This window comes from Manis javanica, chromosome 12, assembly GCF_040802235.1.
Source record: "Manis javanica isolate MJ-LG chromosome 12, MJ_LKY, whole genome shotgun sequence".
Classification (NCBI taxonomy): Eukaryota; Metazoa; Chordata; class Mammalia; order Pholidota; family Manidae; genus Manis; species Manis javanica.
This window is the reverse complement of record NC_133167.1, coordinates 65,336,370-65,363,238: the sequence shown is the minus strand read 5'-3', so window position 1 is coordinate 65,363,238 and position 26,869 is coordinate 65,336,370. Positions and strand designations below refer to the sequence as shown.

General features: G+C 37.2%; 1 protein-coding gene across 2 annotated transcripts in view; it reads right to left on the bottom strand.

Moving 5' to 3' along the window:
• The window catches only part of LRP2 (LDL receptor related protein 2), a 246,494-nt gene that overhangs the window by 127,803 nt on the left and 91,822 nt on the right, over positions 1–26,869 (bottom strand). For both annotated transcript variants that reach the window (XM_036995040.2, XM_073218732.1), the window contains exons 17-30: positions 26,220–26,412; positions 23,728–23,853; positions 22,716–22,846; positions 19,828–19,965; positions 19,174–19,455; positions 17,783–18,025; positions 16,561–16,680; positions 16,341–16,457; positions 14,356–14,733; positions 12,962–13,210; positions 11,526–11,737; positions 10,544–10,728; positions 3,287–3,515; positions 2,159–2,336 (exon numbers count right to left, since the gene is read on the bottom strand). In XM_036995040.2, coding sequence (XP_036850935.2) covers positions 2,159–2,336; positions 3,287–3,515; positions 10,544–10,728; positions 11,526–11,737; positions 12,962–13,210; positions 14,356–14,733; positions 16,341–16,457; positions 16,561–16,680; positions 17,783–18,025; positions 19,174–19,455; positions 19,828–19,965; positions 22,716–22,846; positions 23,728–23,853; positions 26,220–26,412 — 2,781 coding nt within the window. The remainder of the gene's footprint in view (positions 1–2,158; positions 2,337–3,286; positions 3,516–10,543; positions 10,729–11,525; positions 11,738–12,961; positions 13,211–14,355; positions 14,734–16,340; positions 16,458–16,560; positions 16,681–17,782; positions 18,026–19,173; positions 19,456–19,827; positions 19,966–22,715; positions 22,847–23,727; positions 23,854–26,219; positions 26,413–26,869) is intronic.

Below are 26,869 nucleotides of genomic sequence, written 5' to 3'. Positions count from 1 at the left end.
GGGGATTGTGCTCCCTGACTTCAAGTTCTACTACAAAGCCACAGTAATCAAGACAATTTGGTACTGGTGCAAGAACAGACCCATAGACCAATGGAACAGACTAGAGAGTCCAAATACAAACCCACACATGTATGGTCAATTAATGTATGACAAAGGAGCCATGGACATACAATGGGGAAATGACAGCCTCTTCAACAACTGGTGTTGGCTAAACTGTATGGCTACATATAAGAGAATGAAACTGGATTACTGTCTATCCCCATTACACAAAAATAAACATGAAATGGATCAAATACCTGAATTTAAGTCATGAAACCATAAAACTTAGAAGAAAACATAGGGGAAAATCTCTTGAATATAAACATGAGCAACTTTTTCCTGAACGCATCTCCTCAGGCAAGGGAAACAAAAGCAAAAATGAATAAATAGGACTACATCAATCTAAAAAGCTTCTGTACAGCAAATGACACTATCAGTAGAACAAAAAGGCATCCTACAATATGGGAGAATATATTTGTAAATGACAGATCCGACAAGAGGTTAACATCCAAAATGTATAAAGAACTCACAGGCCTCCACACCCAAAAAGCAAATAATCCTATTAAAAAATGGACAGAGGATATGAACAGACAATTCTCCAAAGAAGAAATTCAGATGTCCAACAGGCACATGAAAAGATGCTCCACATTGCTGATTATCAGTATATGCAAATTAAAACCACAGTGAGATATCACCTCACACCAGTTAGGATGGCCAACATCGAAAAGACTAAGAACAACAAATGCTGGTGAGGATGCAGAGAAAGGGGAACCCTCCTACACTGCTCATGGGAATGTAAACTAGTTCAACCATTGTGGAAAGCAATATGGAGGTTCCTCAAAAACTAAAAATAGAAATACCATTTGACCCAGGAATTCCACTCCTAGGAATTTATCCAAAGAAAACAAGCTCCAGATTCAAAATACACATGCACCCCTATGTTTATTGCAGCACTATTTACAATAGCCAAGATATGGAAGCAACCTAGTTGCCCATCAGTAGATGAATGGATAAAGAAGATGTGGTACATATACATAATGGAATACTATTCAGCCATAAGAAAGAAACAAATCCTACCAATCACAACAATATGGATGGAGCTAGAGGATATTATGCTCAGCGAAATAAGTCAGGCAGAGAAAAACAAGTACCAAATGATTTCACTCATTTGTGGAGTATAACAATGAAGCAAAACAAAAGGAACAAAACAGCAGCAGACTCACAGACGTCAAGAAGGGACTAGTGGTTACCAAAGGGGTGAGACGTGGGAGGGTGGTGGGGAGGGAGGGAGAAGGGGATTGAGGGGCATTATGATTAGTACACATGGTGTGGGGAGGGTTACGGGGAGAAAGTGTAGCACAGAGAAGGTAAGTGGAGTCTTACTATGCTGATGGACAGTGACTGCAATAGAGTATGGGAAGGACTCAATAATATGGGTGAATGTAGTGGCCACATTTTTTTCATGTGAAACCTTCATAAGAGTATATATCAATGATACCATAATAAAAAAAAAGAATATAGGGTAGTTAGGGTGGGGCTGGGAGATCTGATGGATCCCGGATCTCACATATTAATTAGACCTAACCAAGGTCTAATTAAAGTGACTATTTGTGGAAGAATTAAAAGATCAATACTAGCTGCTTGTTACATATATTCAAAGGAATACTATGAACCACTAAAATGATAAGACAGATCAATTAGTCAGGCATGGAAAGATCCCTGAAACATTTAGCTGAGAAAAATAAAAGGCAAGGTGCATAACTTGTAGGGAGGCTGTGATGTCATTTCTGCATGAAAATAACTTGTGTATTTTAATAAATGCATGTAAAGAAAAAATCTGGAGGAATATATACTGAACTGCTGGACTGATGATTTATGGAAGGTAAAAGATTTTCACTTGTAAATTGTAAATGTCTGTAACTTTAAAGTATTTTTGCAAAGAATATGTTTCTAGACAAAAAAAATACATTAAAAGCTTGTTAAAGATAAAAAAAAACATGGGTCTGCAACACTTTGCATTTAGCATTCCCAAGTGATATAATAAGTAGTTTTATTATATAAGGTGGATATAGTGTTTTCCAAGTGATTCCCAGGCAGCATGTCTCTCTGTATCACTTACAGTTTGGGTGTTTCACAGGATGAACTGCAACAATCCCAAGGGGCTGATGAACATTATATATTATGACTGACTGGTTTCCCCCGTGCCACTTGTTGGCTTGCATGACACGGTGAGTAGCATAGTCAGTCCAGTACATGGAATCCTCAAAGAGAGTCAGGGCATAGGGATGCCGCAGCATCTGTGATGCCAAAGAGAGCAACGTGACTTCACCCAAAAATAAAAACAAGGTGGACAAAGTAGAAAAGTGTGTCTGCTCAAGAAGCTGATTTCCTTTAGCATTTAATTATTTAATAAAAACATAGGGAAATTATTGCTCAAGAGGCAGACAAAAAATATACTGCTTAACCTATAAATATCCTTTCACATGTGTATATCATTTCATCTTCATTTTTACTCTGGTAATTACACTGAGCATCCATTTCAAAAATTGAAAAAAAAACTGAAGTGCAGAAAGTAAACTGACTTCTGGATCTAGTTACAAGTTCCCCATCCCTTACTCCCAAGCCTTAGCTCCCACCCTATTATCACCACTCCTGAGCCAGGGCTATTTCCTCCATCTTGTTCTGATGCTCACAGATCCACACAGACCTGACACAGCTTAGACGCATATTTCCTGAAGGTAGGAGGCCCTCTCAGAGTCTTCTCAAGTCACAGAATTATAACCAGTGACAGTCTACATAGATGTCAACAACAGCTCTTTGGTAAAATACATATTTTCTGTACTTTACCATTTAACTTGTGAAATAAAATTCACCAGAATTTCCTGAATAAAAATACAAAATACATAACAGGCTAGGATTTAATTAAGAAGCATAATTAAAGTATTAATTTTTGCCTAACACAGTTTTTACAGGTATTGAAGCAACAAATTAGCATCTACAAACCAACTAAATCACACTCACCATTAATCCTTCCCCTACATGGCACAATCTGACCATGAACAAGAGTAAAAATATTTAGTTCCTGTTAGTAGTAGAAGATGGATTGGCCCTCACTACTGCTATTTTCTGGATTAAGCTTATAATGTCTATGACCCAAAAATTAATTTCTTAGTTTTCTTGCTTTATATCTGCTTTCTACTAAGCCAATAGTGTGGATTCAGTTTAGTTTTCCCCATGTCCAACTTACCAAATCACTGGCTATCACCTGCCTCCGATGGTGTCCATCATAATTACACAAGTCTATGTAATCAAGGTAGGCATCCATAAAGTAAATCAGTCTGTTGGCATAGTCAATAGTTAAGCCATTGGGCCAGTAAATCTTGTCCTGGACAATGACAGTGCGCTCACTGCCATCCATGCTGGCTCGCTCGATATGAGGGTGACGGCCCCAGTCAGACCAGAACATCAGATGGTCACTGTGAAAACAAAGTAGTTACCAGTTGGAGGGGTCACATTTCAATATGCAAACTAACCATCATTTTAAATAATAGAACATCATCTTTGCGATCTGCTTAAAATAAATAATCTCCAGTTCAGAATATATGCCCAGAGCTTATTATTTCCTCTGTCACAAAGTAAAACTGTAATCATACTGCAATCACAGGCCATCTGAATGTTTTTATAATTTCACAAAACATGCAATACCTTAGGACAATGAAATGTCCCAATGCCAATTCATGATTTGTGTAATCCATAAATAATCTAGAAAAATCCATCTGTTCTTGTTTACCTGCCCTATCATTTTTGACTTAAGAGAGTCAATTTATTCATCATCAGACATTCAACATAAAGTTCTGGTGTGTAATACTTTACAATATCTAGAAAGTCTACATTGCATTGAACATAATTTGTCTAACACACCATTCTGCAGAAAATAACCTAAGTTAGAGAATTTAAATAAATTCAAATAAGGAAGTCCTCAAAGTTTCTAAGCATATAGAAGAATTTCTCTTTCTTCCCTTTAGGACCAGCAGGCAAAAATTTTCTTCCTCATGAGGTGGAGCCAAGATGGCGGTGTGAGTAGAGCAGTGGAAATCTCCTCCCAAAAACATACATACTTTTGAAAATACAACAAATACAACTCTTCCTAAAAGAGAGATCACTGGATACAGGACAACAGCCAGACCACATCCACACCTGCAAGAACCCAGCGCCTCATGAAGGGGGTAAGATACAAGCCACAGCCCGGAGGGACCAGAGTGCACCTCACCCCAGCTCCCAGCGGGAGGAGAGGAGTCGGAGCAGGGAGGGAGAGGGAGCCCAGGACTGCTGAACACCCAGCCCTAGCCATGTGCACCAGAGTGCAGACACACAGTGCATGTGTGGGGTGCTGGAAACTAGGGAAATGGGACAGTAAGACCTGTGAGCGGGTCCCCGCAGCTGTTCCTGGGGACAAAGAAAAGCAAGTGCTTTTTGAAAGTCTTAAAGGGACAGGGACCCCATGGCTGGACGGAAGCATCCTGGGACACTTAGCCCAGCAGCTGGGAATCTCGGGGAACTCTGGGAACCCTAACATCCTGGGCAGCAGCTCTAAGGCCCCTCACGATGATAAACAGCCCCCCATCCGTTCCCCCTCCAGCACGGCCGCACCATAGCAGAGCACCTGCCTGAGGCTGGCCACACCCATAGCAAGGGAGCTTCCTCCATACCGGCCGGGCAAGATACAGAGACCCAGTCTACAGGCAACTGCCCAACACAAGCTGCTAGGAGTCACCGTTGTCCCAGTAAAGAAAGGCCAGGAGCAAGTGGAAAGGGTCTTGGTTCTCCCAGCTGACAGATGAGCAAACAGCATACCACTGCATCTATCAACATGAAAAGACAGAAAAATTGGATCCAGACCAGACTACACCAGACATCTTCCACATCCTCCCCTGAGAGGGAATCTGGGGAGATAGATTTAGCCAATCTTCCTGATAAAGAATTCAAAACAAAAGTCATAACCATGCTGATGGACTTGAAGAGAAATATGCAAGAACTAAGGAGGGAGAATACAGAAATAAAACAATTTCTGGAAGGACTTCAAAGCAGAATGGAAGAGATGCAAGAGACCATTAATGGACTAGAAATCAGAGAACAGGAACACAGACAAGCTGATGCAGAGAGAGATAAAAGGATCTCCAGGAATAAGAATATTAATAGAACTGTGTAACCAATCAAAATGGAACAATATTCACATTATAGGAGTACCAGAGAAGAAGAGAGAGAAAAAGGGATACAAAGTATCTTTGAAGAAATAATTGCTGAGAACTTCCCTAAACTGGGGGAGAAAATGGCCTCTCAGACCACAGAAACACACAGAACTCCCATGACAAGGAACCCAAGGGTGGCAACACCAAGATACATAATAATTAAAATGGCAAAGATCAAAGACAAGGACAGAGTATTAAAGGCAGCCAGAGAGACAAAAACGGTCACCTACAAAGGAAAACCCATCAGGCTATCATCAGACTTCTCAACAGAAACCTTACAGGCCAGAAGAGAATGGCATGATATATTTAATGCAATGAAACAGAAGGGCCTTGAACCAAGAATACTGTATCCAGCACGATTATAATTTAAATATGAAGGAGGGATTAAACAATTCCAAGACAAGCAAAAGTTGAGGAAATTTGCCTTCCACAAACCACCTCTACAGGGTATCTTAGAGGGACTGCTCTAGATGGGAGCACTCCTAAAAAGAGCACAGAACAAAACACCCAACATATGAAGAATGCAGGAGGAGGAATAAGAAGGGAGAGAAATAAAGAATCATCAGACAGTGTTTATAATAGCTCAATAAGCGAGTTAAGTTACACAGTAAGATAGCAAAGAAGCTAACCTTGAACCTTTGGTAACCACAAACTTAAAGCCTGCAATGGCAATAAGTACATATCTTTCAATAATCACTCTAAATGTAAATGGACTGAATGCACCAATCAAAAGACACAGAGTAATAGATGGATAAAAAAGCAAGACCCATCTATATGCTGCTTACAAGAGACTCACCTCAAACCCAAAGACATGCACAGACTAAAAGTCAAGGGATGGAAAAAGATATTTCATGCAAACAACAGGGAGAAAAAAGCAGGTGTTGCAATACTAGTATCAGACAAAATAGATTTCAAAACAAAGAAAGTCACAGAGATAAAGAAGGACATTATATAATGATAAAGGGGTCAATCCAACAAGAGGATATAACCATTATAAATATATATCCAACACAGGAGAACCAACATATGTGAAACAAATACTAACAGAATTAAAGGAGGAAATAGAATGCAATGCATTCATTTGGGGAGACTTCAACACACCCCTCACTCCAAAGGACAGATCCACAAGACAGAAAATAAGTAAGGACACAGAGGCACTGAACAACACACTAGAAGAGATGGACCTAATAGACATCTATAGAACTCTACATCAAAAAGCAACAGGATACACATTCTTCTCAAGTCCACATGGAACATTCTCCAGAATAGACCACATACTAGGCCACAAAAAGAGCCTCAGTAAATTCAAAAAGATTGACATCCTACCAACCAACTTTTCAGACCACAAAGGTATAAAACTAGAAATAAATTGTACAAAGAAAACAAAAAGGCCCACAAACACATGGAGGCTTAACAACATGATTCTAAATAATCAATGGATCAACAACCAAATTAAAATGGAGATCCAGCAATATATGGAAACAAACGACAACAACAACACAAAGCCCCAACTTCTGTGGGACGCAGCAAAAGCAGTCTTAAGAGGAAAGTATATAGCAATCCAGGCATATTTAAAGAAGGAAGAACAATCCCAAATGAATAGTCTAACATCACAATTATGGAAATTGGAAAAAGGAGAACAAATGAGGCCTAAGGTCAGCAGAAGGAGGGACATAATAAAGATCAGAAAATAAATAAATAAAATTGAGCAGTATAAAACAATAGAAAAAATCAGTGAATCCAAGAGCTTGTTCTTTAAGAGAATAAACAAAATAGATTAGCCTCGGGCAAGACTTATTAAGAGAAAAAGAGGGTAAACACACATCAACAGAATCAGAAACAAGAAAGGAAAAATCACTATGGACCCCACAGAAATACAAGAAATTATTAGAGAATACTATGAAAACCTATATGCTAACAAGCTGGAAAACCTAGGAGAAATAGACAACTTCCTAGAAAAATACAACCTTCCAAGACTGACCCAGAAAGAAACAGAATATCTAAACAGACCACTCACTTACCAGCAACGAAATTGAAGCTGTAATAAAAAAACTACCAAAGAACAAAACCCCCAGGGCCAGATGGATTTACTCGGAATTTTATCAGATATACAGAGAAGACATAATACCCATTCTCCTTAAAGTTTTCCAAAAGATAGAAGAAGAGAGAATACTCCCAAACTCATTCTATGAAGCCAACATCACCCTAATACCAAAACCAGGCAAAGACCCCTCCAAAAAAGAAAACTACAGACCAATAACCCTGATGAATGTAGATGCAAAAATACTCAACAAAATATTAGCAAACTGAATTAAAAAATACATCAAATGGATCATACACCATGACCCATTGGGATTCATCCCAGGGATGCAAGGATGGTACAACATTTGAAAATCCATCAACATCATCCACCACATCAACAGAAAGGACAAAAACCACATGATCATCTCCATAGATGCTGAAAAAGCATTTGACAAAATTCAACATCCATTCATGATAAAAAATCTCAACAAAATGGGTATAGAGGGCAAGTACCTCAACATAATAAAGGCCATATATGAAAAACCCACAGCCAACATCATACTGAACGGTGAGAAGCTGAAAGCTTTTCCTCTGAGATCGGGAACAAGACAGGGATGCCCACTATCCCCACTGTTATTCAACAAAACGAAGAAATACAAGAAATCCAGATTGGTAAAGAAGAAGCTAAACTGTCACTATTTGGAGATGACATGATATTGTACATAAAAATCCCTAAAGACTCCACTCCAAAACTACTAGAACTTATATAGGAATTCAGCAAAGTTGCAGGATACAAAATTAATGCAGAGGTATCTGTAGCTTTCCTATACACTAACAATGAACTAATAGAAACAGAAATCAGGAAAACAATTCCATTCACAACTGCATCAAAAAGAATAAAATACTTAGGAATAAACCTGACCAAGGAAGTGAAAGACCTATACCCTGAAAACTATAAGACACTCTTAAGAGAAATCAAAGAGGTCACTAACAAATGGAAACTCATCCCATGCTCCTGCCTAGTTAGAATTAATATCATCAAAATGGCCATCCCGCCCAAAACAATATACAGATTCGATGCAATCCCTATCAAATTACCAACAGCATTCTTCAATGAACTGAAACAAATAGTTCAAAAATTCATATGGAAACACCAAAGACCCTGAATATCTAAAGCAATCCTGAGAAGGAAGAATAAAGTGGGGGTTGGGGGGGCGGGGATCTCAGTCCCCAACCTCAAGCTCTACTGCAAAGCCACAGTAATCAAGACAATTTGGTACTGGCACAAGAACAGAGCCACAGACCAATGGAACAGAATAGTGACTCCAAACATTATCCCAAACATATATGGTCAATTAATATTCGATAAAGGAGCCATGGACTTACAATGGGGAAATGACAGTCTCTTCAACAGATGATGCTGGCAAAACTGGACAGCTACATGTAAGAGAATGAAACTGGATCACTGTCTAAACCCATACACAAAAGTATATTCGAAATGGATCAAAGACTTGAACTTAAGTCACGAAACCATAAAACTCTTAGAAAAAAAACATAGGCAAAAATCTCTTAGACATAAACATGAGTGACCTCTTCTTGAACATATCTCCCCGGGCAAGGGAAACAAAAGCAAAGATGAACAAGCGGGACTATTTCAAGCTGAAAAGCTTCTGTACAGCAAAGGACACCATCAATAGAACAAAAAGGTACCCTACAGTATGGGAGAATATATTCATAAATGACAGATCCAATAAAGGCTTGACATCCAAAATATATAAAGAGCTCACATACCTCAACAAACAAAAAGCAAATAATCCAATTAAAAAATGGGCAGAAGAGTTGAATAGACAGTTCTCTGAACAAGAAATTCAGATGGCCAACAGACACATGAAAAGATGCTCCACATCGCTTGTCATCAAAGAAATGCAAATTAAAACCACAGTGAGATATCACCTCACACCAGTAAGGATGGCTACGATCCAAAAGACAAACAACAACAAATGTTGGCGAGGTTGTGGAGAAAGGGGAACCCTCCTACACTGATGGTGGGAATGTAAATTGATTCAACCATTGTGGAAAGTAGTATGGAGTTTCCTCAAAATGCTCAAAACAGAAATACCATTTGACCCAGGAATCCCACTTCTAGGAATTCACCCTAAGAACTCAGCAGCCCAGTTTGAAAAAGACAGATGCACCCCTATGTTTATTGCACCACTATTTACAATAGCCAAGAAATGGAAGCAACCTATCTGTCCATCAGTAGATGAATGGATAAAGAAGATGTGGTACATATACACAATAGAATATTATTCAGCCATCAGAGAAAAAAAATCCTACCATTTGCAACAACATGGACAGAGCTAGAGGGTATTATGCTCAGTGAAATAATCCAGGCAGAGAAAGACAAGTACCAAATGATTTCACTCATATGTGGAGTTTAAGAACAAAGAAAAACTGAAGGAACAAAACAGCAGCAGAATCACAGAATCCAAGAATGGACTAACAGTTACCAAAGGGAATGGGACTGGGGAGAATGGGTAGGAAGGGTGGGATAAGGAGGGGGAGAAGAAAGGGGGCATTATGATTAGCATGTATAGTGTTGTGGGGGGGTATGGGGAGGGCTGTACAACACAGAGAAGACAGGTGGTGATTATACAGCACCTTGCTATGCTGATGGTCAGTGACTGTAATGGGGTGTGTGTGGGGGACTTGGTGAGGCGGGGGTGCCTGGTAAACATAGTGTTCTTCATGTAATTGTAGATTAATGATCGCAAAAATAAAAATAAATAAAATAAATAAAAAATTTTCTTCCTCATATGACATAAAAGGGAGCTCTATTAAGCAACATGAAACTGGCAACAGGAAAGTCTGGCTTTTTTCGTGTGTAACCATGAGGTGTCAAAGTTGCAATAAACTGGCCCATCTATGTAATATTACTGTATTTTCATGAGAAACTTAATAATATAATTGTACTACAATCATTTCAATCGCCAGCTGATATAAATCAATGTGATCTTACAATAGAGTAAACAATCAACTGCTCTTGTGCACTTTATGAAGAAAACTATTCAGATAAAAGGATAGAGACAAGGTTGTTACCACTTTTATGGAGATGTTTAAACAAGGGATCATTCTAAATTCTGTGATATCCATATCAGCCATACCATGCTACTATTGTTTTTCCCTCATAACCATGTCAAGGCAACATCATTTAAAAAAAAAAAAAGTCTTACCTAATTCTAGGATCTAATGCTAGTCCTCTTGGATTTGTTACATTGACACTAATCAGCACAGTCCGGTACCTCCCATCCAGTTCAGAGACTTCAATTGTTTCCAGAGCATAGTCTGTCCAGTAAAGTTTGCGACCTACCCAATCTACTGCAATACTTTCAGTCATGGTGACACCACTGTCAACTATCTACAAATAAAAGTGAATAAACAGTGAATTCAAAAGGGAATAAATTAATGCAAACATGGAAGTTATATGAAAATCTATAATAAAGCATCTAACTTGTCCTATGATTGTGAGAATTAGAAAATTTTGTCTTTCCATGTAGCTAACCACCAAATCAATAGTAGAGTTTTCTAGGGAAAATATACAAGATTTAGTAGAATTGAACACTCTATGGCAACTTATTGTTGGATTAATGTGTGGCTTCATTTGCTTTTAAAGTTTTTGCAATTAAACAAAAGCTCTACACATTTGCTAAGTTGGCAACCCTATGAAACTTTATATTGTTCACATGCCAAAAGTAATGTCTTTATTGATTAAGTGCCAGCAATTACAAAATCAAGTTCTAAGGAGCAGAGGAAATATAACCATCAAGGATCATGAAGCTGAAACTTTGGGAGATGGATTGAGAAACATAACTAAATTAAATCTAAGAAAAAAACACCCTTAACTCCCTGCATTTTCCTCTGCTTTCATCCACAAGAAAAAAAGAAAATCACAAAAGGGACCTCAGAGACTTTGTGAAATCTCTGCATTATGGACCTGGAATCAAAAAACATGAATCTGCTTTCAGAGGCCACATTCTTATCTAAAACACCCATAAATGAGGAGTTATGAAAGTTCAGGCCTCTTGGGCATGATGTGGCCCAGAAGAGATGAGAGCTACCCAGGGTGAGATACGGCCTTTCTCACTGGTAAGTAATAGAAAATAGACCCAAGACAAGGAAACCAGGCAGGTCACAGGTCAGTAGAAATGTACTTACTACTTTGCTGTCTGTTCCATTTTGAAGCGCACTCCAGATTTTACCCTGAGTTCCATCAGACCAAAAGATGCGACCGCTGACAGAATCAAAGTCAATAGCTACGATGTGAGAACCATTCTGTATGAGTGATTGGACATTGTGACCCTGGGAAGTGATATTGTCAGCAACAATTTGGTTCCTGCTTGCCACAAGGAGCAGCAGACTTTCAGAAGCTGCCAAGTAGAAAATGCAAAAATGTCAATGATTCTGGGAGAAAACACAGTTAAAGTGTCTCTTTAATATTTGATTCAATACTTTTGGTAACAGAATGAAGATGTAATTCCAAACTTTAGAAATGGGAAAACACGAAAATCCCTCTAAGAATGCTTTTGACCACTTCATTCTTTACCTTAACAATTAGCTGATCTTGATGAGTATTTAAAATAAGCTTCTTCTGAAATAAGATTCTTCCTTGAATTATACTTCATTGTTTGTCTATATATCAATCTGGGGCAAACGATACCTGCACTCTTCCTCTTACTATAGTTACTTTTGTACCTTGCTTATTTTCCTTTCTGGGTTTAGGCTTCTTGATATCAGGAATCATATCTTAAATGTTTTTGTTTTCCCCACAACATTCAGCTGTGGCAGAGACCTCTAATCATCGCCCAGTATCCCTCTCCTCTTTTTCCTTTTTAGTGATAAATAATGCCATTTTTTAGAGTGGCATGCATGCACCCAGCTAAAGTCATCTCTCTGCTTCCATTTCAGTTTGGAGTGGCCATATGATTAGGTTCTGACCAACAGGATGTGAGTAGATATGATGTGTCAAATTCCAGGCCATATCCTTAAAAAGAAGCTACTTGTCCTCCACTTTCTCTTTCCTTTCCCCACCTTCTGAGAGAGGTCAAAGGCCTGAGCAGGAGCCACAGCATGGGGACTGCAAACCAGCATTACCCCCTGGATGGTCTACCATCCAGACTCCTACTTGAAAAAGAAAGAAACTGTCTGTTTTGTGCTAGATTCCTTTGTTTGGTCACTTTTAAAGTAGCTGAGTCAATATCTTAATTCATAATATAATTACTTTCATGTAGTAGAAATTCAATTAACATTGGTTGAACTGAATTACACATTACATAAAGATATCTAAATAAATCACAAGAATAATTTTTAAATAATATAAAAACCATTTTGATATTATTTTAAATAATAAAAAAATCATCTTCTACCTACAGATGTTTTATCATCTATTTTCCAAAAGATCTGTATCTGTGTTCACTCATTTAATCTTCACAAGCAACTGAGTTTTAAGGAGGCTACATAACCCATCCAGGATTCAAGTCCATACAGTTCCTAATCAAACATTGTCAAATGCCTACATGCAACACTTGATCTCAAGCTCTGAGGTGTGCTGTTAAGCTGGCTGGAGTTAGTTGATTTTCAAATTCAGTCCTTACCTGTAGCTTTGCAAGTCCTCTGGTCAGCGTCTAACATGTATTCTTTGTCACACCAGCACCGGAAAGAACCTCTCGTATTGTAACAGTGCTGGCTACAAAAGCCTGGAATGTCACATTCATCTATATCTTCACAGGTCTTAGAATCATTGGCAAGCAGGTATCCAAATGGACAGACACATTGAGCCCCAAAGGGCCCTTGAATACACTGGTGAGTACAACCAGCATTGGAATCTGAGCAGCTGTCCTGGTCTAGAATAAAGGGAGAGAATCACAAGGGGAAAAAGTCAGGAGTCTTTGCCTCTTTGGTTCTCCCTCTATTGTGATATTTGCCGCACAGTCTCATGCCACCTTCAACAAAGCACACAGGTAAGAACTAAGAGCAGAATTCACTTGGATGAGCTCTGCAGGTTTTTCAGTGTGTTCCCTAATGTACCTAAGGATTTTACTATCCACTTAGACAACTTTATTCACCACAACCCTTTATTATATCTCCATTCAGTGCAATATTTGGAAATATTGATGACATCAAGAAACACAACTGTCATTGATAAAATATGCAAAGAGTCCTTAATTACCTCTCACTTGCTTCCTGTCATTTTTCATAGAAATGGAAAATTGACATTTAAGAGCAAGGGCTGGAAAGTCTATGAAAGTGAATAAATGGAAGGGGAAAGGCAATCAGAACACAGATCCACCAACATGATTACTGTCGGGGCCAAAATGGCAACGCCCGAAGCTGGCAGGCCACATGCTGGGGATGCGAGTGCCCTCTATGTCCATGTGTGCTGTGACTTACTTATAAGAGCTGTGATGTGAAACATGCATTAGAAGGGGAAGTAAGTCAAAATAATTAGGACATTTTCAGCACAAACAAAATGAATATAAAATCATAAAAATTTAAAATACTTTGCAATCATACCTGGATGGGGTTCATCTGAAAGTGAGCATTGATTAAAGAGGAAAGAGAGAAAGGACAGTAATTAGGATTACATGCCAATCACAGGATTTTAATCACAGCAAACATAAATCCCTGGACTTCATTTGTTTTGTGGCAAGTTCTGATTAAAATTAGAAAATATTAAAGTTAGAAAAACTTATGAGCATATTACAAACAAAACCAAATTTAATTTGACAGTCTAATGGCCTCATTTAGTCTCATTTTTTTAATGATATAAAAAGAAGTAAAAACACAGAACCAAGTGCAAAGGATTTAATGAGAAATATATCCAGTGATGGTTAAATTCCAAGATGGTTACCCCCACACAGACTTAAACGCAAAGAGGAAATGAAATCCCTTCCTGCAAAACTACACAGTGACCAAGTCATTGGTAGAGCACAGCAGGCCACAGCTCAGAATGAATTTATGACCAGTACACTGTGGTCAGGAAACTTACTGCAAAATGGGGACTCATCTGTCCCATTGGGGCAGTCAGAGATGCCATCACACACTGCACTCAGATTCACACAGATGCTATAGCCGGGGCAATGCCATTGCCCACTGAGGCAGTAAAAGGGCTGAGTGGGACAGTCCTTCTCATCACTCATATCCATGCAGTCATTGTCCCCATCACAGAGCCACCCTCTGTGAATGCAGTTTCCATTGTCACAGAGGAAATGAGATGGAAGGCAGGTCCTGGGGCCACAGCCATGGTGCTCATCAGAACCAAGGATGCAGTCTGAGTGACCATCACACTCCCAGCTCCCCGGAATGCAGACACCATCTTCTTGACACTGAAATTCATCTGCATGGCACATACCAGGAGGCCTGGTTGCTAGGAAAAAAGCATGGGTAAAATGGGCTTGTGAATATAATTCATAATCCCTTTCACAGAATTCCAAAATTCAGAGGAAATGATTTTTGAATCAATGGTGGGTTTATAATAATGACTATAACAAATCTAATATTAAAATCTAAAATGACATCGGATCTTCTCCCATATTGTGGCACACAGAAATCTTTGTTATATGACTGATTAGTGGATCTGACAACTAAGATCAGGATGCACAATGCTTGAATAGAAAGTAAATCCCTGAGTCAAAAGAAAATTCTGTTTCCTATGTTTCTAATGCTCCTTCAATTATATATTAAATATTAAAATTTCTCTGTCTCTTTATGAAAGAATCACCAGAGTATTTCAACAGAGCTTATTTAAGCTATTAAGCTATGTTTACTTTGAATTCATGTGTTTAATATCATATATTTGGATATTATAGTTTTCCCTCAAATGAACTATATCCAATGAAAGCAGACACATTAAGTAAACAAAAGGTGACAATAAATCCTTAATTCTTTGCAAACTTTCTGCCATTCACTGACCAGTCCTTGAGAAGTAGGTAAGAACTGCTTTCCTACTTCACAGAAATAAACCCAAACTCCCTCAAAGGGAAGGCACAGCAAGTTAGTGTCAAGATCATCACAGAAGGAATCTCATATTTTCAATGTGAAACAGGAGATCAGTGATTAAGAATTTCTGGGTTTATAGAAGCCTCTAAAGTATGTAAGAATTTTGTTTACCTTCTCTTCTTTATCCTTAAATTTAAACACTTCTTAGAAAAGAAGTGATTAGGGAGGGCAATTAATGGAATGGTCCAAAATACTATTATTCAAACAATGACTGCCTCACTGACAATTTTTTACAAGTCTAAAATTCAGTTAACACAAAAAGTGGGCAATAACAAGTTCTGTTCATTACAGGTCTCTAGCCTATGGAGATTCTAGGTTCATCAGATTTACATTTCTTGAAGTCCTCCTTGAATCCTCTGACTAGACAGAATTTCTTTTCTCCAAACCTCCATAGAATTTTATCTGTATCATTCATAAGGCCCTTTTAACTGTCTACCTTGCTTTATCTCTTACTTTCTGTAATTTCTCTTTCCAGACTCTTGGACAAAGACCTGGGTAACAGCTTAGCAGATATTCAACAAATAAAAGCTGAAAAATGAAATGATTAGAACCAATATCATACACCACTTTATACCATATCTATACCATGATTTGACTTCTGATTGAGATTTAAGCCATTAAATATCTTTAGATATGGTAACCCTCAAAAATTCGAAAACCACACTAACTTGAGATGTCCAAAACTAATAGGGAGAACAAAAATATTCAAGAAATATTTAACCTACCTAAGAGACTACTTGAAAGTGTCCATTTGTACAATCACTTGATTCACAAATTACAAATCATTTAATAATGCCTATCCAACTTACTGTATGTTCACTACTGCATTCCTTTGACAATATGACAATACTTTGTAATTCAATCTATTTTCCCTCCAGTTTGTCTGAGTTAGAGAAAATCCATGGCGATATCTATCTAAACTGATAAAAATGAAATGATCCTTTTTCCTGAAATATGCTGACTATATGCACTTACGACAGTCTTTCTCATCAGAATGGTCATTACAGTCAAAAACACCATCACAATGATATGCGTCGCTAATACACTGATCTTCACTGGCACATTTGAATTGAGAAGCTGTACAATTAATTACTAAAAATAAAAGAGAAAAACATTAAAAATTAGCTCAAAGAGAAAATGACTAAGCATTGAGATTTTTTCCTAAACATTAATAAAAATAAAGCAATTAACTTACCACAATTATTCTCATCAGATCCATCAACACAGTCCTCATCCCCATCACAGACAAAAGATAGATCAATACATCGATGGTCAGGGCAGTGAAACTGACTAGGCAGGCATGTCTCTGTAAATGCTAATGTCATCCAAAAACAAAATAACAGTTTATTTCTTGTTCAGTGTGTACAAGAGCCAATCTGGACATGAGTTATCTCAGTTGTACTCTTGTTCAAAACTCCTTCAAATCAGCCACATTGCCAAAACCAGCCCAACAAAAGCACTCAAAGCTCAGAACAGTTTGTGGAAAAAGGAATACAAAGATGAGAGCATAGAGGCAGAAACTGATAATACACCTTGAAAAACAGACCACGCTTAGAAAGCGAGCATCCTGGGCCTCAGCTGATCTATATTCATGAACGCTGTTAAGACCATGACTCAACACCAAAGCTAAGCAATGGAGCCAATGAGGCAGCGTGGTCAGCATGACCCACAGGCCCAGCAGCAACAATGCATACAGATCATGACAAGTGGATTTAATCCAAAGCTTCAGCAGAACCTTGCTGGAGAGACATAGCCTTAAAGTCAGATGTGTTGGCTGCCCCAGCCACAACATGAAGCCATATTAAATATAAACTCTTAGAATGTGACAGCTAGTAGGGTCCTTAAAGCTCATGTGCTCCAGAAGGAAGATGACTTGGCCAAGCCATGAAATCAAAACTAGAACTTAGTCCAGGGAACTTTGCTTCACCTGAAGCTGTTCTTACAGACACGAAAACGAACAACTGGTAGGAATCAGAATCGTCGGCAAGAAGAAAAGCAGGTAGGCAAGATAAATGGAAATCTAAATGTGCTGGGCCTTTCTATTCTATTGCCTTTTTTTCTGTGCCAAATGAAAAAACAACAATAGCCAAATATGGATGTTTATATGATTTCAAAAAATTTTTTTAAATATCCAAATTGTTAGTTGAGGGATTTTTTTTTTTTTGCTTTCTATCTAGACGTTGGACATCAGAGACAGTCCTGATGTCTGTTCCATTGAACTCAATATTTAGGAGGAGGACTCTAAGCTTCCCACGTCTTTGCTCTTATAGTCTATTGATACAGAGATTGACAGATGGAATAGAAGTGGTTAAAATGAGATGAAAATTGTGTGAGACTTGGAGGGAAGTGTACAAAGCCTACTTGTTCAAATCAATTTACTAGGCTGACCAACCAAGAAAAATGAGTTCAAAACTTACTACAGTTCTTTTCATCAGAACCATCTTCACAATCATTATCTGTGTCACAGAGCCAGTTCTTTGGGATACACCGGTAATTATCACAAGTGAAGTAGGATGCAGAGCAGGAAGTGGGTGCTTGGGTGGGGCAGTTCTGCTCATCACTGCCATCCAAACAATCTTTGTGCTTGTCACAGTGCCAGCTGGCAGGGATGCACCCTCCTCCATGGCCACAGGTGAATGCTGAAGAGGCACAGGAATTATCTACAACAGAAACAAAGTGGTCATGAAGTCATTTGCTTTTATGGCCTTTTAAAGGCCCAATTCTTCTTCTATTTGAACGGGAGCATTATGACAAATAAGGAGAAATATGCAAGTCATTGCACTGGTATTACCACCATCATCATCATAATTAGCTGATATTTATTCAGCTTTTCTAAGTGCTTTGTTTTTTCTCTCTTAATCCCCATAAGAACAAAATGGGGTATATGTAATTATCTACATTTTACAGATGAGAAAACTGAGTGTGTGAGAGATTTAGGCATCTTCCCAAGATTCAAGTTCTAGTTGCTGTGACTGTAAGGCCCATCCTTTAATTCTAAGTTATACTACCTCCAATTACAATTTCAAACGCACTTTGCAGAAACGTTGCAAAAATCTTGAAAAAAATGCAAACTGATAAAATATTTCTGGTAAAAATTTGCACTTTTAAAAATGGGACATTCTAAATACAAAAAAGGAAGACAATTTTAGAAATTTCAGAAAAGTTCAAGTGGGCACTCTTATTTTCAGATCTATTACTCTTTTTTCAAAAAAGATTATTATTACTAGCAATCTCACTTTAAAAGAGATTTCTCAGATTTCAATTGTCCTCTATCTTTTTTATTAATTTTAATGGAGTAGTATTGTCTTCTGTAATATAGCATTTATTAGGACCCAAACTTTATAGACTGGATCACCACCAAAAGAATACTATAAAGGTTATATTCGATTCACTCTAAATTCATTTACTACAAAGTGAGAAAGAAATATGGCACTTGAGCTTTTCAAAAGCTATTATTTCATATATCTATTATGTGTTATTATTCTCTCAGATACTGAAAAAGCCTGTTTATTTTTTGGCTTTTTGAGGAGTTTGCTACTATGTAATGACTCTGCATTGATCCAAACAGCCAATGTCAGAAAGAAATTTTATTGCAGATAAAGCCAATCAATGCTAGAAGTCATTATAACATTATCTATGAATGATATATAGTATCTAGCTTCCTAAAAGCCTTGGGGTACACATTAAAAATCTGAAATTCTAAAAGATTTCTTTTCCCATAGAGATAACTGAGTGACTTTTTTTTTAAAGTACACCTCTCTTTGCTATATTCATCCCAGAAACCATTACCAATGTATAAGCTACTCACTGAATGTGCCACACTGATGCTCGTCGCTATTATCGTAACAGTCATTGATTCCATCACAGCGGTAGGAATAGGGCACACATCCACCACTGTCACAGGGAAAGGAAAGGGAGCCACATGGTTCCAGGGGCGGTTCGTTGGATGGGTCTTCCACACAAGTCAAGTGACTGGAAGTCAAACTCATTCCATAAGGGCAACCACACACCCGCTGGAAATTTGGCACTGGGAAGCAGAAGTGGCTGCAGTCACCGTTGGGGTGGGCCGGTCGGTCACAGTAGTTAGAACCTGGAAAAGCAATGCCCTGAGATAGTGAGCTGTGCACATTTCCATTAGGCTGATCACAGGTTTGGTTGATGAAAGAAAACAAACAGGAAAGAACGATTTTCAGACCCAACAGCTAAAAAGCAGCTTCCTCTTGGAAATCAACATTCTAAATATAACATTCAACTTAAATGCATAAAAGTGCTAAAATGTGTTTTTCTGGGCAACATTTTGAGGGTTAACAGAGTTGAACAGAGATTTTAAGTCTTATACTATTAAACTACCTGGAATATAAAACTATCAGGAGCTACAAGAAATAGTGAGTACTTAAAGAGAAAAGGAATCATCATATTAAATAAGTACATCCATGTAAAACAACTTGGCAATCTCACTCACCTGTCTGGGTGTTGGCATCATAGGATTTCACATTCATTACATTACTGATGCCACTTCGGAGAACTGTCCTATCTCCACCATCAGTTTTCCTGACTCGAAGGATAGCATCCAGCCTCCAGTCAGTAAGAAATACATAATCTAAGAAGAAACACCAGTGATTAGTATTGTTAGCACGGCTCACTTACAAGTATATCAGTTGGGAAATGCAATAGGTTTTTAATGCTTCTTGCAAATGTGAGAGGCTTCCTCATAAATATCTGTAATATATTTCAATAGTCATTATCTGTGACCTGTTACTCTAGAAATGACTTCTTCAGAATTCTAAATATTTAATGATACCGGGGTTCAGGTTCAGACAAGCATGTATGGAATATTGCATTTAATAGCAATTATTTTAGACTCCAGGGATAAAATAAAAATTTTTAGATTTCAGGATTATTCAATAAAGCATTAGATGGTGGTTCATAACACTCAGTTCTTATGCCAGCTAAAGTACCAATCTTCTGAGTGTTCTTAGGCAATACTTAACTGTGTGTGGGTTCATTTTCTAGTAAAATCAAGGAAATAAGACTAAATCGTCTCTCACCTTCCTTCCAAATCAAACATTCTTTATCCCATGTCCTAATGAAAATTAAAAAGTCCCAAAAAGGAAATTCCATTGTATGTCTAGTGATCAATGAAATTATCCACAGAAGTGTGCCTGCATGTACAACTGTAACAATGTTCCATGAAGCTCCAAGTAGTAAGACAGAGGCGATGTAAAAGATTTAAAAATCAAAATTAAATCATGTTCACTTTACATTAGCTACTGAAGCAGAGAAGTAAACATATTCATTTCAACAGAGTCTTTAAAAGAAAAAAATTGAATCAGTGGATTTTCTCTTTAACAATAGCTTAGGTAATTAAAAATTCCAATTAAGCAGAAAATGCCCAAAATGTTACAAATTTTATCATTAGACCTGTTTCCCTTATCTTTGGTTTAATCCATAACTAATCAGTCATTGGACTCACTAAATCTTATCTAGACTGCCTGGCAATCTCAATCTCACCACTCATGAAGGCATCTTTAAATTTAAGTAGATAAGGAAGTTAAATATTTATTTTTAAATAGATAAGGAGTTCAATAAACCTTTCATTCCTGTGTAGCACAGAGTCAAACAGTTCTAGCCTTTGATTAAAAAGATGCAGAATTTCCACAGTGTTGCTGAATTAAAGAATTTTCCACAGTAATTCACAAGGAAGGCAGGTTGGAAGAAACTATTATCATTATTGTTATTATCATTGCTTGGGGAATATTGTGTTCTCATGGGTTGGAACTCAAATTTTTTTCATACTGATGAAACCAAAAGGTACTGAAACTGCATTTTTATTCAATCCCGAAACATTCCAGCACAGAGCTCAGAAGATTTACCATTCTTACAATGTTCCTATGTGACAGCAAATAGCATGTGTCTGACACCATTAGTGAAAAGGGAGTGAATGCACGAAGGGTGGGGGGAAGGAATATTTATAATTAACTCATCTCATGAGAAATCTCACAGAAACATTTTCAAAATATTTTTAAACACCATGTACTCCTCCACAGAGAGCAGGATGAAACATGCAATGTATCTAGTATTCATTCCACACAATTTGTGTGTTGGAAAGTCCTTGATTTATAGCCAGTGTTTAGTGTTTTTAAGCACTGTGCTAATCACTCAGAGTAGGAGGTTTCAACCAGAGACAGAACTAGCAAATGGTAGGCCCTTTGATAGATCACAAAACAGCACCCCTCTAACTGGACTGATTATGGTTTGTCAAGCAGAACCTGGGTAGATTTTAGTCTCTCCTCACCCTTCTGGCTAGGCAATTTGTGCAGTGCATGAGCTATACAGAAATTCACAGAAACCTATTTACAAAACTGAACAAACTACCTGCTTCCTGGGGCCAAAAATACATTTTTTATTCCCAGAAACTCAACCCACAGCAGCCAGTCTATACTCAAGATTGAAGCTGAGAAAGGGAAACTGACACGCTGGTGTGATCATGGTTGCTGTCATTTCCCAGAATCCCATGCTCCCAGAAATCTTTAGCAGCATTAAATTATTTGGAAAGGATGATAAAAAAACAACTACATCTTGCTATTTATTCTTCATGAACCAAATCCCCAACATTGTCTCTAAAAAGCTTCACTGTCATTCAGCAAGTTTACAGTTGATGAATACCTGTAATAACTTTTCCAGAAGGATTCTGAGATTCTTGTAAACATCAGAGAACAATGAAATGCTGCAACAGTTACTACAAACAGCTCTTGCTGTGTTTTATTCTTGAAAATGATGAAGACAATTATTTACCATTTCCTTGTGTGATATTTATATAATAGAGTACTTGGAGTGTGAAATTGTGTAATACGTGTAATGTACAAAGTTCTATACCCATTTAAATTGTCAAAATTATTATGTAAAAGTGCCTCTAAAAAGTGAAATATTCAATCAAAAAATCAAATGTTTAACTGTGTGGCACAGAGTCAAACAGTTCTACCCTTTGATTAAAAAGATGCAGTACTTCCATGGTGTTGCTGAGTAAAAGAACTTTCCACAAGTAATTCACAAGGAAGGGCAGGTTGGAAGAAACATTATTATTATCATTATCATTATTGATATTATCATTACAAAGTGCTATGCCCATCTAAGTTGTCAATATTATTATGTACAACTGCCTTAAAAAAGTGAAATATTCAGTCAAAAAAACCAAATGTTTAATCTCCACATAACAGCACCACTTTAATTTCTTTGTATTCTAAAGTGACCAACTCTTCTGAAATCATGAGATTGCCAAATGAGGATGAATCTACTGTTAAAGTTTGCAAAGTATAAAACAATGCTCACTTTTATTGCTTCAAAACATACCTTGAAAGATAGTAAGTCCAAATGGATGTGTCATCTGCTGTATATGGCCCAGGGCTCTTCTATCTGAACCATCAAAGGTGCTGTGCTCAATTTTATCAAAAAGCGCATCTACCCAGTACAATCGTAAAGCACTAAAATCATAAAATACTTAGTTATCTGTTATCCAGAAACTAGCAAAGCAACCTTTACACTGAGAGCATTCAAAAACAGTAGTTCAGTTGACATACTTATTAAACAAAATTTTTAAAAACTAAATTATACTCATTAAAAATTTAATAGTTTTATGCCCCTGAGAAAGATAAATTTAATCTCATGAAGTGATTTTCAATTAACTGTCTTAGGAAAATTGAAATGTTATTGTAATCTATGAGTTAGGAATTTTTTCTCCTTATTAAGTCAACAAGTTAAGAAAAATATTGGTAGCAATATATGTCTAGAAGATTAAATACATTTCTTTTTTTCTCTCCTGTGAACAACTTTCACATTTCATTTATGTAAAATTATTAAACCTGTTACCTTTTTCTGTACTCCTATACAGATCATGAATTTCTTGAGAACCATATCTTATAGTTCTTCAAAAATTCTCCCAGAGTACATACAGCAACTTCACATTTGTTGATTAATTGGCACTACAGATCTCCTATCCTCAGGATGCCACCTGTTAAAATCACACATAACCTGCACTTCCTGAAATCCCTGTCTTATTTCTAAAGGGATTTAGGCCTTGCATCCCCCATACTGACCTTCCATAGGTCCTATCACTGGACTTCCTCTAGCAATTTCCCCAGGATACTCATGAATGCAATGATTTTTGTCCCAGCAGAAGTTGGCCAACTATATTTGTGTTCTTATATCAGTCATTCTGTATCCTTCTCCCATTGCCAATCAATGATGTAAAAATATCTGAAGGCAAGTAGTACCAGTTTCCCTACTCCATCATATTTCCACATCTTATTTCATATGTGTTCCATAGTAAGTGGGAACTCAGTAATTCAGGATGACCTCTACTTACTCCCAATCAATGGCTAATCCATTGGGCCATCCAAGAGTAGTGTTTACTATAGGCAAAAGGTTAGATCCATCACTCCATGCTCTCATAATTTTAGCAGGACGGAACCAATCGGTGAAGAATATATATCTAGAAAAGGAGGTAATAAATAAATTAAAGATGTGAACACTGAGACAAACTACATTACTCAGAGAGATTTAGCCCAAGCACAGATTTCCAGAGACTTGCTGCAACTGATATTGTTTTCTGTGTGTGCCACAGGGTTTATAAAGAAAGAAAAAAACTGCTTACTAAGCAGACTAAGTGTATAACCGATCTAGTTCTTAATTAAAAGTTCAGTTACCGTCATATAACCAAAGTCACAAATGTAAGTGGCATTAATATGGACAGCCAGACAAGAGAACCACTGTGCTACTCTGAGAACCTTAAAGGATTGTCACCAAGTAAATTCTTTAAAAAGACACAATTCAGGCTACAGTCTAAATACTCCATGTTGTTCAAAAGAAATACACTATGAGCCAGAAAACAGATTTTAATCCCTCTCTCTCTTCTGGATTAAACATCCAGGGTCCACTAGATCACCCTTTGATCATCTTCCACAAAGAACTGATAAACTTACAAGAAGGCATTTCATCCCTGATGCAGAATGCATCTAAATCAAGGTAACTATTAAACAATCTTACCCAAGGTGTCTTTTTTATTTTGAGGAGTGGCAAAAGATTAAATAAGAAAAGAAAAACTTTTCTCCTTCCTATGAACCTGAGGAACTAAAATTAAATTTTTCCAAAATGTAAGTTTCTGAAATGTGATTTCATATTATTTTAAATGAAGGAGTCACTAGGGAAGGATTTATCAGACTTTCAAAATCAGATACCAAAGATTTAGTTTAAGATAAAGTCTTAAGAAAATCACCTGTTTAACTTTCTATTAGGCAACAATATTTCTTATCAATAATGCCAGTTTTAAAATGTTGCTTACACTCAGATTCAAAAAAAAAATATTCACCTCTATGTTTATCACAGCACTATTTACAATAGCCAAGACATGGAAGCAACCTAAGTGTCCATCAGTAGACGAATGGATAAAGAAAAGGTGGTACACATACACAATGGAATATTACTCAGCCATAAGAAACAAATCCTACCATTTGCAACAACATGGATGGAGCTAGAGGGTATTATCCTCAGGGAAATAAGCCAGGCAGAAAAAGACAAGTACCAAATAATTTCCCTCATTTGTGGAGTATAACAATGAAGCAAAACTGAAAGAACAAAATAGCAGCAGATGCACAGACTCCACGAAGGGACTAGTGGTTACCAAAGGGGAGGGGTGGGGGAGGGTGGGTGGGAAGGGAGGGAGAAGGGGATTATGGGATATTGTGATTGGTGTACATGGTGTGTGTGAGGTCATGGGGAAGACAGTGTAGATCAGAGAAGACAAACAGGGACTCTGTGGCATCTTACTACACTGATGGACAGTGACTGCAATGGGGTATGAAGGGGACTCAATAATAAGGATGAATATAATAACCACATTGTTTTTCTTGTGAAATTATCATGAGTATCATAAGGTATCAATGATACCTTAATTTAAAAAATGTTGCTTACATTATTTCACAAGAAGAAAACTAAAATATAAAATAAACACTCTAGAGGCAGCATACAGAATTGTTAGACACACAGCCTTTGCAGTAGACAGAACTGGAATTGAACATTAACTGTTGCTTAATGTTTGTGGGTCTTTGGAAGTCAGTTTACCTCTCTGAGCCTCAGATTCATTATGTCTAAAAGAGGTATTATATATACCTCCATCACAAACTAGTTTTTAGATTAAAGTATAAAATATATATATATAAAACATTTATATATATATGCCATTCAAATATATATATATACATACACACATATATATATATATATACACATATATATGTGTATATATATATATATATATATATATAATACAACTACCTAGCTCAGACTTGTTCTAAACAAACATATTTGTATTAAATATATTTAAATATGAAAGGTAAAAAACCTAAAAGGAACAGTGAAAACTGCTCTGTCCTTACTGGTCTGACACCACCAATCATGGAATAGTCTCTGTGATTGCCAAGAGTTTTTATTCTGAAAACTACTAAATGATTAAGCAAACTTTGCTAAGGTCTACATCAATACATTGTAGCAAGGAAAGAATTTGAGCCTTTTCTGATAATTCCACTTCATATTCATTCCTTCCCTACTGAATTTGTTCAATATCTCATTGTTGAGTCCTCTGCAGTGTGGAAAAAACACACTTCTGTGAAGACTGGGAAGGCTAAAATTAAGGAGAAAGTTTTGTTAATGAAATTGATTACTTAAGCTTATGCTAAAAGGACAAATTGAAAGTGATTTCAATTTATATAGCTGAACTTGTCAAATCCATATGGCATCACTCTTCACTAGCTTTAATAGACATACAGGTTTAAGCCCTTAGGAAAACATGAACAAACTTACCCAGCAATAGGATGAACTACGATTGCTCGTGGATTATTTAAATTCTGGACTATTTCACGTCTCGATTTATCAACTAGCCTTATGACACTGACACTTTTGTAAGACGCATCCGTCCAATAAAGATTCTTTGAAATCCAATCAAAAGTCAAACTTTCAACACTTTGCACCCTGTCAGCTGTGAGAATTTCTCTTCCTGTAAATTAAAATATAGACATGGTTTAAACTAAGCATACTTTGTAAAACATATATTTTCCTACTGTATATTTAAATTTGTGTCAGAGTTAGGCCATATTTTAGTAATACATGTGGAATTCTTTTTAAAAAACACATAAAACTATTAATGGTTGAAGACACATGAAAAGATACTCCACATCACTTGTCATCAGAGAAATGCAAATTAAAACCACATGAGATATCACCTCACACCAGTAAGGATCGCCACCATCCAAAAGACAAACAACAACAAATGTTGGCAAGGTTGTGGAGAAAGGGGAACCCTCCTACACTGCTGGTGGGAATGTAAATTAGTTCAACCATTGTGGAAAGCAGTATGGAGGTTCCTCAAAAAGCTCAAAATAGAAATAGCATTTGACCCAGGAATCCCACTTCTAGGAATTTATCCTAAGAATGCAGCAGCCTAATTTGAAAAA